The sequence below is a fragment of the Gopherus evgoodei genome, chromosome 1 (assembly GCF_007399415.2).
Source record: "Gopherus evgoodei ecotype Sinaloan lineage chromosome 1, rGopEvg1_v1.p, whole genome shotgun sequence".
NCBI lineage: Eukaryota > Metazoa > Chordata > Testudines > Testudinidae > Gopherus > Gopherus evgoodei.
This window is the reverse complement of record NC_044322.1, coordinates 99050209-99064484: the sequence shown is the minus strand read 5'-3', so window position 1 is coordinate 99064484 and position 14276 is coordinate 99050209. Positions and strand designations below refer to the sequence as shown.

Sequence of the window (14276 nt, the reverse complement as noted above, 5' to 3'; positions counted from 1 at the left end):
TGCACCTGTATGCTGTCTTAATAGATCTGACAAAGGCGTTTGATACTGTCAACAGGGAAGCCCTTTGGACCATTCTAACACGACTTGGCTGCCCAAGAAAATTTGTCCAGATTATACGCCTTTTCCATGACAGCATGACAGGCAAAGTATTGTCTGATTGGGCCACATCAGCCCCCTTCAACATCACCAACGGCATGAAACAAGGACGTGTTCTGGCTCCTGTCCTATTTAACCTTTTCTGTGCATGCATCCTTAACCACGCAATGAAAGATCTGGACCGAGGTATATATTTGAAATACCGGCATGATGGTTCACTTTTTGACCTCCGTCACCTGAATGCAAACACTAAGACAGTGCAGAAACTCCTTCTTGAGGCACTCTTTGCTGACAACTGAGCCCCAATGGCTCACATTAAAAATGATCTTCAGCACATTATCAACAAGTTTGCTGACGCCTCACAACTTTTAGGACTAACTATCTGCCGCGGAAAGACAGAAGTTCTCCATCAACCTGCACCTGGATCAAATGTTTCTGTCCCAAGTATCTCCATTGACGGCGTTCAGCTTAAAGTAGTGGAGAACTTTAAATACCTGGGTAGTGTCATATCTAGTGATGGATCACTGGATAATGAGATCAACACACAAATATCCAAAGCAAGCCAGGCACTTGGCTATCTGTGTGTCAAAGTTTTAAACCACCACAACATCTGGATGTCAACAAAACTGCTTGTGTACAGAGCTGCTCTTCATTCCTTTCTTCTGTATGGGTATGAAACATGGACACTATATAGGTGCCACATCAAGCAGTTCGAAGCATTCCACATGTGCTGCCTCCGCAACATCATGAAGATCCGCTGGCAAGACAAAGTGCCCAATCTCGAGGTCCTCGAGAGAGCCCAGATGACAAGCATCGAAATGATGATCATGAACTCACAGCTACGTTGGACCAGTCATGTCAGCGGCATGGATGCCAACAGTATCCCCGGCCAGCTTCTGTATGGTGAGCTCTCCCAGGGCATCTGGCATATAGGTCGTCCACGGAAACGTTACAAGGACACCAAAGCCAATCTACAGTACAGCAGTATTAAACCTAGGGACCTTGAGGACGCCACCAGCGACAGAACACAGTGGCGTGCAACAGTCAGGAATACCTGCATCGCCTTTGAGGAAGATGGTGGCCAGCGTCTACCAGAGGCACGCGAATGACATCACAGTGCATCAGCAGCACACAATCCATTGACCGCAAACTTCCCATGCACCATCTGCAGCAAAATGTGCACCTCTAAATTTGGCTTGTACAGTCATCAGAGGGCACACCATGAGATCAACAATAGATGATCTGCACAGATTTGTCATCATTGGATTGATGGACTATCGAGATAAAAAAATTGCATATCGCTGATACTATTTACTGATGATTGAGACTGTGCCGCAAATGAGAACACAATCTCCTTGCAAGAGGCCTGCACAGATGACTCTACCAAATTTAAATTTATTTTTAAATCACTACATTTTTTATTTTTGAATGTCATGAGCCAGATGCTGGCTCCTGCTTTGGACGCTTTGTGCTTCTCGACTGGGGCAAAGGGGCCAGAAAGCTTCTTCAAGTGGACAGCCGAGCTGAATATTTACTCAGCATAAGAGAATCTGTGGCTGGCACAGAGCAAACTCTATGCCACACCCTCCCAGACCCATCAATATACATGACTGAAAGGTGCTGCACTCCTGAACAGTTAAATGTCTGTTCCAAACTACACAGAGGATAGGGAAAACCAGACACAAGGCTAGGGAGCTGCAAGCAACTAATTTGTGGCTCACCATTCCCACAGCTTACTGGATGTACGGGAGGTTTTACTCCAAAATGTTTAGATTGTTGTTGGATACAAATCTACAATAACTCACAAAAAAGATTTATACAAATGCTTCTGTTTTCTTAGTTCATCCATTTCATTTTGAATACAGAACTGTGGCCTTAGTAAGGTCATATGAGTCAGTTGTTTCAGGAATTTAATGAGAATCAATTGATTGACAGTCTTTTCGACCAACAGTACTTCATAATCAGCTGTTACTGATAGCAACAAAATGCTTTTATTTTAATATTTGAACACATTATCTTAACAAGAGATACATTTCTTTGGAGACAAATATTTTTAATACAGGTATAACTATATATTACAGCTATACAAATCTATGTGGAGTTATATAAAATGATTATTTTACACAATAATTTGCAATTATGCAGTGTCTTCCATCAGAGGCTTTCAAACACTTTACAAACCTTAATGAATATATCCTCACAATACTCCTGGATTATAAGAAAATATTAATCTCATTGACTGATGATGAGGCAAAATGCAGTTAAGTAATTTGCCTAAGGTCACACAAGAAGACCGAGACATATAATCTAGATATCCTGGGTCTAGTCTTCTGCCTCAGCCACAAGACCAAAGAAAACCTCTAGCTTTTTTCCAAGCAGGATAGTAATATTTTTAATGCATTACCAATCTTTTTACATGCAGTATCAGGTTATATGGACATGTAGTCTCACTGGTTTTTTTCCAAGTCATAAATGATGAAAGGGTAAAACTCATATAAAAATTAGGAAAATATGCTTAGCAGCCAACATAAGCAACACATAGGAAGTGCTGTTGGCAATTGGGTTTAGAAGTATAAACATTACATTAGTAGACCCATGAGATAGCATGATGTAGCCACACCTGGAGACTCTCTCCTATTCCCTTCCCAAGACACTAATGAAAACAAGACTGAAGCCAAAACGTGAAGATTCAACTATACAACATGAGTTAGGCTCAACTACATCAAACAGGCATAAAATAAGCTGGATTCACTTTAGCCAAATATGTTTCCACTTGAAACAAGATCAAATTCTGTCAAGAAGGCCTCAAAATTTTACTAGATGCTGTAAATCTGTTCAGCAGCTGTGGGTGGCACCAGTTTCACAATAAACTGGTCTACTGAATAAACAGGGACAGTTCTATGTAAAATAAGCGAAAGCTGAACAATGAAACAATAATCAATCATTCACAGCTGCTTCCTGTAGGAAATATGTGCTCCTATTATCTGAATATCACAGTTAAATAATCACACTAGTAACTGACCCTTCTGGTACAAAGCATTTCATTAGCTAATTAGCTTGGAAAAAAATCTGTTCCAGTTTCCCAAGAAAACCGTTGAAAGAATACCCAGTTTGGTTTAAAAGCAAGGACAATTTAGGGAGTGTTATACCACATAAAGAAAAATATCTGCACTTCTATCACTATTTTACATATTTCCAGCAGTCATTCTAATTAATTGTTGGTAAATGTATCCAGAAGGACTGGTGGCGGGGTTGCGCTTGGACACATGCAAATAGCAGAAACCTCACCTGAGTACACTCCAAACATGTTACAATCCCATTCGTGGGAGCTGGTCATTTTGATATAGCTAAGACATTTACTATAGTGTATAGTTTGTCAACCTGTATTATTCGTACGTCACACAGATTGTTCTAACAAAGAACCTCGACTATTTGAGAATAGCTGCAACAAGCTGTGTGTTTTATCCTAATGAAAATATAACTCAACTTGCCAGCACAGTGGAATTTGGCCAGCTCTCTGTAATTAGTGTTTCACACAATCATGCAAGGGATTTAGGTTCAACTGCAGAATCTAGTTTTTCCACTCATCAAGCTGGCAGGGGCTGGGAACAAATACTTTTGGCTGTGTAGTGGAATCACCTCATGATTCCCCTCCAGTAAAAGAAGATGCAGCAGTGATTTCTTCTGAAAGGAGTTCCATCCAGCCATCACTTGCTAGAATGCAGATAACTGTAGTGTAACCATCATGAGGTTAGATTGGATAAACTATAGAAAAACATGGGGAATCTTTGGAGTTGAGTCAGTTGTGTAAATGACATATACAGCTCTCGGGGGGTGGGGGCATGGAAGGGGAGGAGTATGCAGTATGCAACACAGGTCCAGCAGAAAATGACTTCTGATCAGCAGCTGTACCTGGTTTACAGGATATAATACATGTAAAAAATACCACTTTTAAATGTTATTCCTCACACATCCATTCCTCAAAACTTTCTTTCAGTATGTACAAAAATAAACAGTCAACAGAACTGGAATTCCAAAGAGGATCACAGTGATCTGGAATAGTTTTCAAAAATTTTATGAGAAAGTGATATGTTAATCTTAAAATGTGCAGTTTAGCTGTTCTGTTTCCATCACCCAGCCTGGATCTGAAAACAAATATAGACTTCAAACATCCATTTCACCCATAATGAACTACATGCCTTGTTGAAGACCACCAAACAGATAACATTTTTGGTCCGCTGCCAATAACGAAGGTCCTTATTCTGCTCTTCTTCGTTATTTACACACATCCAACAGTTTGCAACAGTTCTCCTATACAGAGCAAGATGTGCTTTGTTTGCCCACAATGCTACTCCCTTATTATTCCCTTGGGACACAAAGTACCTCCTGAGGAGATAAGACTGACTGGACAAGACGAGAACATAAGAACATAAGAACGGCCGTACCGGGTCAGACCAAAGGTCCATCTAGCCCAGTATCTGTCTACTGACAGTGGCCAATGCCAGGTGCCTCAGAGGGAGTGAACCTAACAGACAATGATCAAGTGATCTCTCCTGCCATCCATCTCCATCCTCTGACAAACAGAGGCTAGGGACACCATTCCTTACCCATCCTGGCTAATAGCCATTTATGGACCTAACCACCATGAATTTATCCAGTTCCCTTTTAAACGCTGTTATAGTCCTAGCCTTCACAACCTCCTCAGGTAAGGAGTTCCACAAGTTGACTGTGCGCTGCGTGAAGACGAACTTCCTTTTGTTTTAACCTGCTGCCTATTAATTTCATTTGGTGACCCCTAGTTCTTGTATTATGGGAATAAGTAAATAACTTTTCCTTATCTACTTTCTCCACATCACTCATGGATTTTATATACCTCTGTTATATCCCCCTTAGTCTCCTCTATTCCAAGCTGAGGGCAGCTTATGGTACACCACTTAAAAGGGATGCAGTAGTTTGTGTGCTACAGTGTCCCTTAACTCTCCCCCAGGATGGCACAACACCCCACATCTCCAAAAGAAGGGCTGTGCCTAAATAGCACAAGGTAGCCCTCCTCAGCTACATTTGCTGAAAGGGGCATACCAGACACTGAGGTTATTTTTTAATTGTTTTTTTATAAGCAGTATGACCCAGTCTTGTATCTTGCCACTACACAAGACCATTGAGAGAATACCAGGCTAGCTTGCTCCCATAACATTTGGTTTACAAGTTTGACTTTAGGGTAGAAATTGTTTGAACTTGTTTTTTCTTTTAAACCGTGGTTTAAAACTAACATTCACAGAATATATTTTCTTTAGGAATAAAATGTTAAAGATTTTGTAACCCTTGAACTTTTCTTTTTCCCTTGCCTACACGTGCAAATTGAGAAATTTCTCACCTGACAATTTTCTATGAACAGCTTCTCCCCTCATTCATTACTCATTAGCTACCTAATGCCCCCCCCCCCGCCCCTTGTAGAATTTGGAGGCAGTCCAATGCTGTTGCTGGAGGCTCCAGGACTAAGCTCCGCTCTTCAGCTCAGGCCAGCAGGAAAGATTTCTATAGCTGCATAAACACTCCAGCAACCTATTACTAGCATTAAGACAACTTGAAATAAAGTATTAAATTAAACTTAAGACACTATCATTATGTCTACACAGCCCGTGGAAGTGAGCCTCTCAGCCTGATTAACAGACTTGGGCTAGCAGAGTTCATGCAGTGCTCTAAAAATAGTGGTGTAGGCAGCCCTTTGAAGTTGCAGCTCAAGCACCAAGCCAGACCACACTTCAAAGGGCTCTCTATATGGCTATTTTTAGAGCACTAGCATGAGCCCCACTAGCCAAAGTTTGTTGGCCAGGCAGGGAGCTCACTTCTGCAGCCTGTGTAGATGCAGTCTAAGTCTCCCTTTACAGAAAATTTTCATTTTAAATTCTGGTACTTTACCAGACTCCCAGAGTGGGTTGAATTTGGTGAGAAGCTGCTAAAGGAAATTATCAAGTAAGAAATTTCTCATTACTTTTGCAAATCTTCCTCAGATGAGGCTCACATACATTTCCCTTAATGTCTCTGGTGACTGCTGTGAACAGCTTCCCAAATGCCTAGCATGCCAACCGGTGCAGCACCCTCGAGGCCCCAAGGCTTTGGCATTTTGGACAGAATGAGATGAACAGGGTACAATCAGCATATGTACTCCATATTCTTGAGCTATATCTTTAGAGCTCCAGGAACGCTCATTTACGCCACAGCCTTCCGAAGATTAGAACAAAATGATGAGAGAACTACTTCCCAGAAACTGTGGAAAGAGGAACTTACCTTGACCAGAAAGGTTTCTGGAGCTATAACAATAACCTTTCCCTCGTGACAAAGAGAGTGTGGCTCTTGTATGGATATGGGAACTAATTTCCAAACTTGCCTTTCAGAGGTAATGGCGACTAGAATGACTAGGCACAGGCTTCTCTAATTTGTCCTTGTGAATAAACTGGGCACCCAACATGCTTGGTTGCAGGACTCCAGTAAACCTCCTGGAGAAACTCCAGTGTAGCTGAGTTCACCAAAATTTTTGGATTATAATATTTGCACCACAATGGCATCTAGAGGTCAGGGTTCCAGTGTGCTGGGCATTGTTGCATAAACAAAGAGGCTACCCTTGCCCCAAAGAGCTTTCTGTTTTCCCTCACACCAAAAAATGTAAATTTGACCAGATAAATGAATGAAATATCCTGGCCAAGTTCTATCTGGACACCAAACTGTATCAGAGCCAGATGAAAATGGGCATGAGTGCTCTATCCCAGAGCCAGAAAGCCTCTCACAGTGGATAAGACAGAGAGATAAGCCACATCTCCAGCACAGATCGCCATGTGGAGAGTGGAGACGACCCACCTTGGGGAAGGAAACTGATGATGGCAGTGCCATGGTTGGCCAGCAAGGGACAATACATGGGGCTGCCATGCCACAACACATCTACAAAATTCATGGCCAATAAATAATGCTAAAAGTGGGCTACCAACTGCTGCTACCCAAAAGAATGGGGAAAAACACGATTCCTATTGCATCTCTGTACTCAAGAGTACACTTACAAAGTAAAGCCCTCATTCTGCAAACATTTACACATCAGAAAGTGTTTGCAGGATTGGACCCTGAACCATTATGTCTCTTCATTAAGGCACTGAATTACTCATGAATCCACAATATTTTCTGAAGATGTATTATGCTTCATACTATCCCAAAATGCTGAGATCACTTCAGATAGGCACATGGGAAATTTGTGATGCTCAATTTGTGGTTAGTTACTAATGTAGCAACATTTTGCATTAATGAAACTCCTGATGTGCATTAATTACTATTCTGCCTCGTAACAGTTTTTTGTGCCTGTTTGTTAATATGGGAGACAAAATAACCATGTTTGACTTATTGGGGAGTGGGGCAGAATGTAAGTTAAAGCTCATTTGGATTTAGAAAAAACAGACTATATTAAGGAACCATGCGGTTTCTCACCAGTGTTCCTCCTGTGTATGGAAAGATGCCATTAAGAAAAGTATTGAGCACATTTTAGTTCCTAGAAATGAACTTACCTTGGAGACCCTAGAAATTGCTGTGATCTCAGTTGTTCAGCCATATACAAAGAAGTTGCTATTGCCAGTAGTTCCCTCTTCTCGAGATCTGTCAATTTGTGTCCTAGTTTTCAAAAACAATTTTTTAAAATTGTTATATACGATGAGCCAATTTAGCACTTCTAGCCCCACAAAATAATAAATCAGTAAAAACACTATTTAAGTCCTGTAGCTGAAATCTATTTTTTCCCTAAATTAAGAAACACTTAGGATGGCAGACGTTCACAGTTCCAGGATTTAAATAGTATGTTTTCATACAGCTCGGCCCTACAGTTAACACTGGTGTCTATGTTAAAAACAATCTGACAACTGAAAGAAAAAAAATTAAGTGATGCAGTAGCATCTTGTTTTCATAAGCAAAATGTCACTGGTTGACATATTGTGGCTCATGCTGATAAAGAATCCATCTGTACATTAAAACTTATTCAACATATGCAATATTCTTTTCAATACTCTACTTTCTAAAAGCTACAGATCTCCCTCCCTGCAAGCGATGATACGGCAATATACCCTACTGGAAATACCTGGAACTTAAACTACTTGTCATCCCTATTACAGCGAGTGTCTGTCAGATCGGGGGTATTACTGTTTGTTTGTCTGTGGTAGGGCACAAATTATATTAGATGTTTTCTAAACAGAAAGGTGGTATGACCTCCCTAACCCACTAAGCTTGACTTAAAAGCGAGCCAGCCAAATGAAGCTTAAGCAGAATGCGTACAACATAAAAATAGAATGGTTAAGGTGATCTTTGGCCAGATCTTTGTTCAGACAGTAAAAATCAGCTAGATTTCTCATAGGAAACATAGCAGAATTCAGTCTCCAAGTGAAACTTTAATATGGACAGGTTATTGGCCTTACAGATTAGCTCAGGAAGAACTTTCCAAGCACAGCAGATAGCATTGAAGAAGACACAGATGGGTTTATATGAGAAACTGACACATGGGAGGATAAGGCTGGCATCACAGGCAAAGCAGAACGAGTTCGAAATGACTGGAAATAAAGTACAGGTGGATAAGCAAGGAGGACAGAGTTCAGCAGGCCTTTGAAGGCAACAATAAGAAGTTAAATTTGATGAGATAATGAAGGCTGAGGGATTCAAAGAGAGCTCATAGTGAAAACAACAGGTGAGAATGACTATTTTTAGCAGAGGTGTTTTTTATGGACTGAGGAGGGTCAATGTGTGTGTTTGGGAGGCCAGAGAGCAGGATATTGCAGCATTTGACATAAATGAAAGAATGAAAGAGAGCTGTAGTTGGAAGGAAGGAAGGAAGGCAGACAGAAAAAGATGGGTCTTAGAGATATAGTGGTAAGGAACAAACTACGCCATGCTACAGGGTAAAGAAGAAACACCTTGTTTTCACAACACAAAAGTGATTACCACTTTTCTGTCAAATGTATCTGTGCCCCAGAAAAGTGCCACCAACTCATACTAGTTGGGGGAGGAGGAGGGAGAATTCATTCATTTTATTTGGATTGGCTATTACATAGAGACCAATACAGTGGGACACACAAAGATGCTTCATGGTTATCTTATGCTAGCAATAATAAAGGCCCAGTCTTGCAAACCCTCACATGAGGCACCATTACTTACTTGGTGCCTCAATTCCTTCACTGAAGATATCTCACATGAGTAAAGTTCTCTCAGGTGGTCATTTGATGTCCTGGGGCCTTGTTGCACCTCACCACAGTGATGGCCCTCTGAAGAAGCTCTACACTGCTCTCTGTCTCTGCCTCAAGCAGAGCCTCTACTTGCAGGTGCAGTAGGGTCACAAACACCATCCAGAGATCACCAAAAGACCCCACTGAAGGGTCCTCAGTGTTTATTCACATTCTGCTTGTGATCATTATTAGCACATGCTAATTTCCATGACTATCAAAAAGTATGATTACTATGATTCTTGGGATAATCTATAAAATATATCTGAAAATTACAGCAGCAGGATTTACTATAATATAATATAAAATAATAATTAATATATACATTTGGCAGAGGACATACGTATTTGAAACCATGCTACTGCACAAGTTATAGTATATATATATAGTATATATAGTTACAGTATATAGTTATAGTTATAGTGTATATATATATATATAAGTATATATATAGTGTGTATATATATATATATATATATATATATATATATATAGTATATATATATAATAAGTCCTCTGCCAATTTGAGGAGCAGAGACAAATCATTGGAGTTGGCACCTCTTGCAAAAAGAGAATGTGGAACGTGCTGCTTGAAATCCACAGAGCAGCAATGGTATCCAATTAGATTGATGCTAAATGCCCTTACACTGACTGTCACAAACCAAAGAATGAAAATTTAAAGATAACAAGGAATGACAAAAACATACAGGTCTGCATCTATTTTTTAAATTTAGCATTTATTAAAATATTTGGGCTACAGATTACTGTAACTTCCTTCACTCACTGTTTATTATTGCTTCCTTCTGCCTCAAAATGGAAACTATATGCACGTCAATGAACACATGGACAAACACAACTTCTGAAGAGAAAAACCTCGATCTTTCTCTTGTCATTTAGCGGAAACCGCATGAAGGCAAAATTAAAAACATGGAACTCTGAACTTGTGTGTATTTTAGGGACATATACAGGGACACCTCAGAAATGTTTGAGGTGGTATGCACTGTCAATGCCTGTGGAGCCATCCCTGCTGCAACCACTGGCCCCTTCACCTTACCTACTGAGTCTGCGCCACGCTCAGACCATCCTTCAGTCCAGTCCAGCCCGCCCAGTTGCAGTGTCACCCCTACCCCAGAGAGGGGACATGTGCTATTGGAAGTGGGCCAAACCAGGCAGTCTCCCAGTGAGAAACCCTGGTGCAGAAGCTACCACCATGGCAGTGGTGAGGTGGGGCAGCACTGTCCACTTCACTGTCCACTCACATTTGTCCCTGCCAGCTCTCTGTCACGACAAGAGGGCAGCGGGTTCAAAACTGAGTGAATGGCATTGTGATCTGGTACAGGGGAGACAGAGAGATGTCACACCATGTCACCACAGCAGTCACTCAATTTTGGCACCACTGCCTCCCCATCACGATGGGGGGCCAGGAGGATCAAACCCAAGTGGACAGCCCGGAAGCCAGCACTGCTGTTTCTCATTGCTGTCAAAGGGAGGCACCATGCATGCGGCTGTGGGCACACAGGACATATATGAGTCCCCAATTTCATGAATAAACTGGTCTGACTATCATGCATAACAAAGTGAGCTTCCAGCTCTCTATACACCAAATGTTAAAATGTAATCAATTATGAGATTTTGTTTTGTTTTTTAAATAGGTAGTACTCAAAAATTGTCTGATTACATGCCTTGACCCAATAAAAAGCAGAGTTCCTTATATGCTGAAAAATAGATCTTTTCCCCCTCTGTCCTAAAAATCCAAGACAAGTATGTGTAACCAAATTCACGTATGCCAATAAGTGGGAGAACATGCTCCCAGGAGTACAAATAGCATCAATTCGCATATAAGAACAAAGAAAAACTATAAAGATCCCAATTTGCAGGTTTTATTGTATGACCTTCATCTGGGATGAAATCAATAACTGCTTTTCCACTTGCCATATTGCAAAAACTATTTTCTTCCTCAATCTTCAATAAAAACCAAACTCCAAACAGTGAACAAGGGTCAATATCTTGAAACAGCTTAACAGCAGAATAAGAAGTACAAACATCTCTTCACCAATAAAAACATAGAAAAAATATGTTTATCTGCTTTCTTTATTTGTCACTGTTTGCATTTGTTGTAGTATAATTTAAACCAACAGAAAACCAAGCATGACTGGGGTGCCCACTGAGCAGGGGTGGCTCCAGGCACCAGCGCACCAAGCATGTGCCTGGGGCAACAAGCCGTGGGGGGCGGCCTTCTGGTCACCATGAGGGCAGCAGAAAGGCTGCCTTCGGCAGCCTGCCTGCGGGAGGTCCGCCGGTCCCGCGGCTTCAGCAGCAACTTGACGGAGGGTACGCCAAAGGTGCAGGACCGGCGGACCTCCCGCAGGCACGCCGCCGAATCCATGTTACCAGCGGACCTCCCGCAGGTTTGCTGCTGAAAGCCACCTGACTGCCGTGCTTGGGGCGGCAAAATACATAGAACCACCCCTGCCACTGAGAGTGGTTCTTAAGTCTAAGGTCATATCTATACTTTGAAAACTCTGCTGGCATAGCACTGCGAGTTACACTGGCATAGCTACGTTGCTCCAAGATGTGAATTTTTCACATCCCTGACAATGTAACCATGTCGACCTACATTTAGACCACGCCTAAAAGATAACAGAAATTGTTAAAAGCGTATCAAAATTAGATTTCTGTGTTTTGCTACAAAGGTGCCATCTGTAGCCTTTTTCATTTAAATTGAATTGAGTAATTCTGTATTAAAGTACCATGGGTTCAGCTCCTGTTGCTACAGTTTCAAGCTCAACTAAGTGAAAAATCACCTCGGGTGCTTTTCTCAAATTTGGAGGCTCCAGGAACACCTGAAGACTAAGGATAGTGAACACAGATGCAACCACAAGGACAAAGTCTTATCTGTACGAAAACCCATTTCCCCTCGCATTTAAATTATTTTATAAAGTTGAACAGAATTCTCTGGCATTATTTTCATTATTACTGTTCTAAACTCCAGTATCCCTGGCCCTCCCACTCTTTTTCTGCTAGTGTGCCCTGTGCTGCTTTTAAAGTTTAACTTCCACTTAGGAGGCTAAACTGAGACCAAGTAGCAAGAGACTCTTATTTTAAACTGAATATTACCTTACTCCACATATAGCCCTCATTGATTTTAAATGGGATTACTCAAATTGTAAGATAATATTCAGTGTGAGTAACACTATCACCATCCAGCCCTTAGCATTAGTCATGCAACAGTGAGATCTGAAAAGCAGCAGTCACCTCTGAAGCACTCTTAATGGGGGTGGCTGGACAGGAAGAAAAACAGTTTCTCTTTGAAAAGTAGCCACTTGAGAAGCCGTGGCTCCTGAATTTCAAAGAGAAGCTACAACCTCCCTATAATACCCTGGCTGTAGCACACTGCAGATTCCAGGACTACATTCATGTTTTACATCTACCATAAAAAGACAGTCAGTTCCCAATTTATCTTTATTCAACTCACTGAATGTTTCTGCATCCCCAGAATCATTAATAAGTTGTGTTACACAATGCGAGCTATAAAATTTCATTAACTGCTGTGAAAATAAGTAGTTGATATGTTTAGGAGGGTTAACTGTTGAAGGAAAAGAGCATTTAGCAGCATTCAGGGAGGTCAGATTTCCCATACCCTTTAGAGAATACATAAACTAGCTCTATAAGCAAAGAGATTTATTTTCCTCTGCCAATCAAAAGTACAACCACTTTGGTGCATCACGTAAAGTTAATGAAATAAAGGCAGTACAGCTGCTCACAGTGAACTGGCTGTCATAAGGCAAATCTCATGACAAATGGCACATAGTAAACTTCAGCTCTGCACCTCCCTTAAAACTCCTACTCCAGGTTAGGTATGCTCCTCTCCCATGGCATCCACTGTTCTTCAGGTCCCATGCCAGTTCACAACCTGCACTAGATTCCAGCCCTCACTAGTTTCTTTATGCCATTTCCATGGTATAGAGGGGCAACGACTGCCCAAATGATTTTTCCAGAGGCAGAAGCAGCTTAGGCACAACATACATAGGCCTGCCTTGCCTTCCTATGCAGCCCCCGTTGTAGAGCTCTGAGGCTGCTCTAACTTATACCAGGAGCCACATCCCAGAGCGACCCAAACTTCAAGAGGCATGAAAGTTGTATAAAGACACCTTTCTCCCATCTCCTCTTGGCACAGCACATTCTCTGGCCCTTTGACAGATTTTGCTCCTGCTTCCTCATATGTGGAGCCATAGCACTGATTGTTAAGGCTGTTGGCCCACAAACCAGAGAAGAGGGACATACAAGATAGATATATTTTAATTTTTAAAATAAAAATAAAAGCCATACCAAAAGTGATGAAAGCTCTCCTGCTTGAGTTATTTAAAACTAGTCTGCACTCATATATTACAACTAAAGAGCAGAATCCTGCTTCAGGAGAAAGATATTTTTCTTTTAATTTCTCTGATCTGATTGTTTAAATCAATATTAGCCCAGTATCCCCAAAGCTGTGTCAAAAGGGTTCTTACATACCCAACTTCAAATTAAATTACATAAAAGTTCATTCTGTCCGTAACAATCTTATTTGCATTTTGTCAGAAAAAAAGTTTCCTAATAATACCAAAAAAATCACACCACGCACCCAATTGGTTTTATGCCCACTCTCGTTATTTAATACTAACATTGATTTTCTTTTCAGGGTGAACAAAAATTAAATACAAAATTAATGAGATGGAAAATATAATGCATAATTTAAATTTAGATTAATATAAATGGATGCTAACTTCATGTTTGTTTTATAAAAAAAATTAATTGGGGTTGGCTGGCATAAATGTCAGACACCAACTCATCTGAGTCAGGAAATTTGACATTACTGAGGACACTAATTCCTGAAAGACTCAAATTTGTCATTGAAGGGTGGCTGAACTCTGCTTCTCCCCTGTGACCATGGTGAGTTGT

The 14276-nt window shown here is 41.0% G+C and overlaps 1 protein-coding gene across 1 annotated transcript in view; it reads right to left on the bottom strand.

Moving 5' to 3' along the window:
* Window positions 1-14276, bottom strand: part of PCCA (propionyl-CoA carboxylase subunit alpha) — a 430643-nt gene that overhangs the window by 178263 nt on the left and 238104 nt on the right. The window contains 1 exon segment of the mRNA XM_030568083.1: window positions 7644-7746. Within this exon segment, the coding sequence (XP_030423943.1) occupies window positions 7644-7746 (103 nt within the window).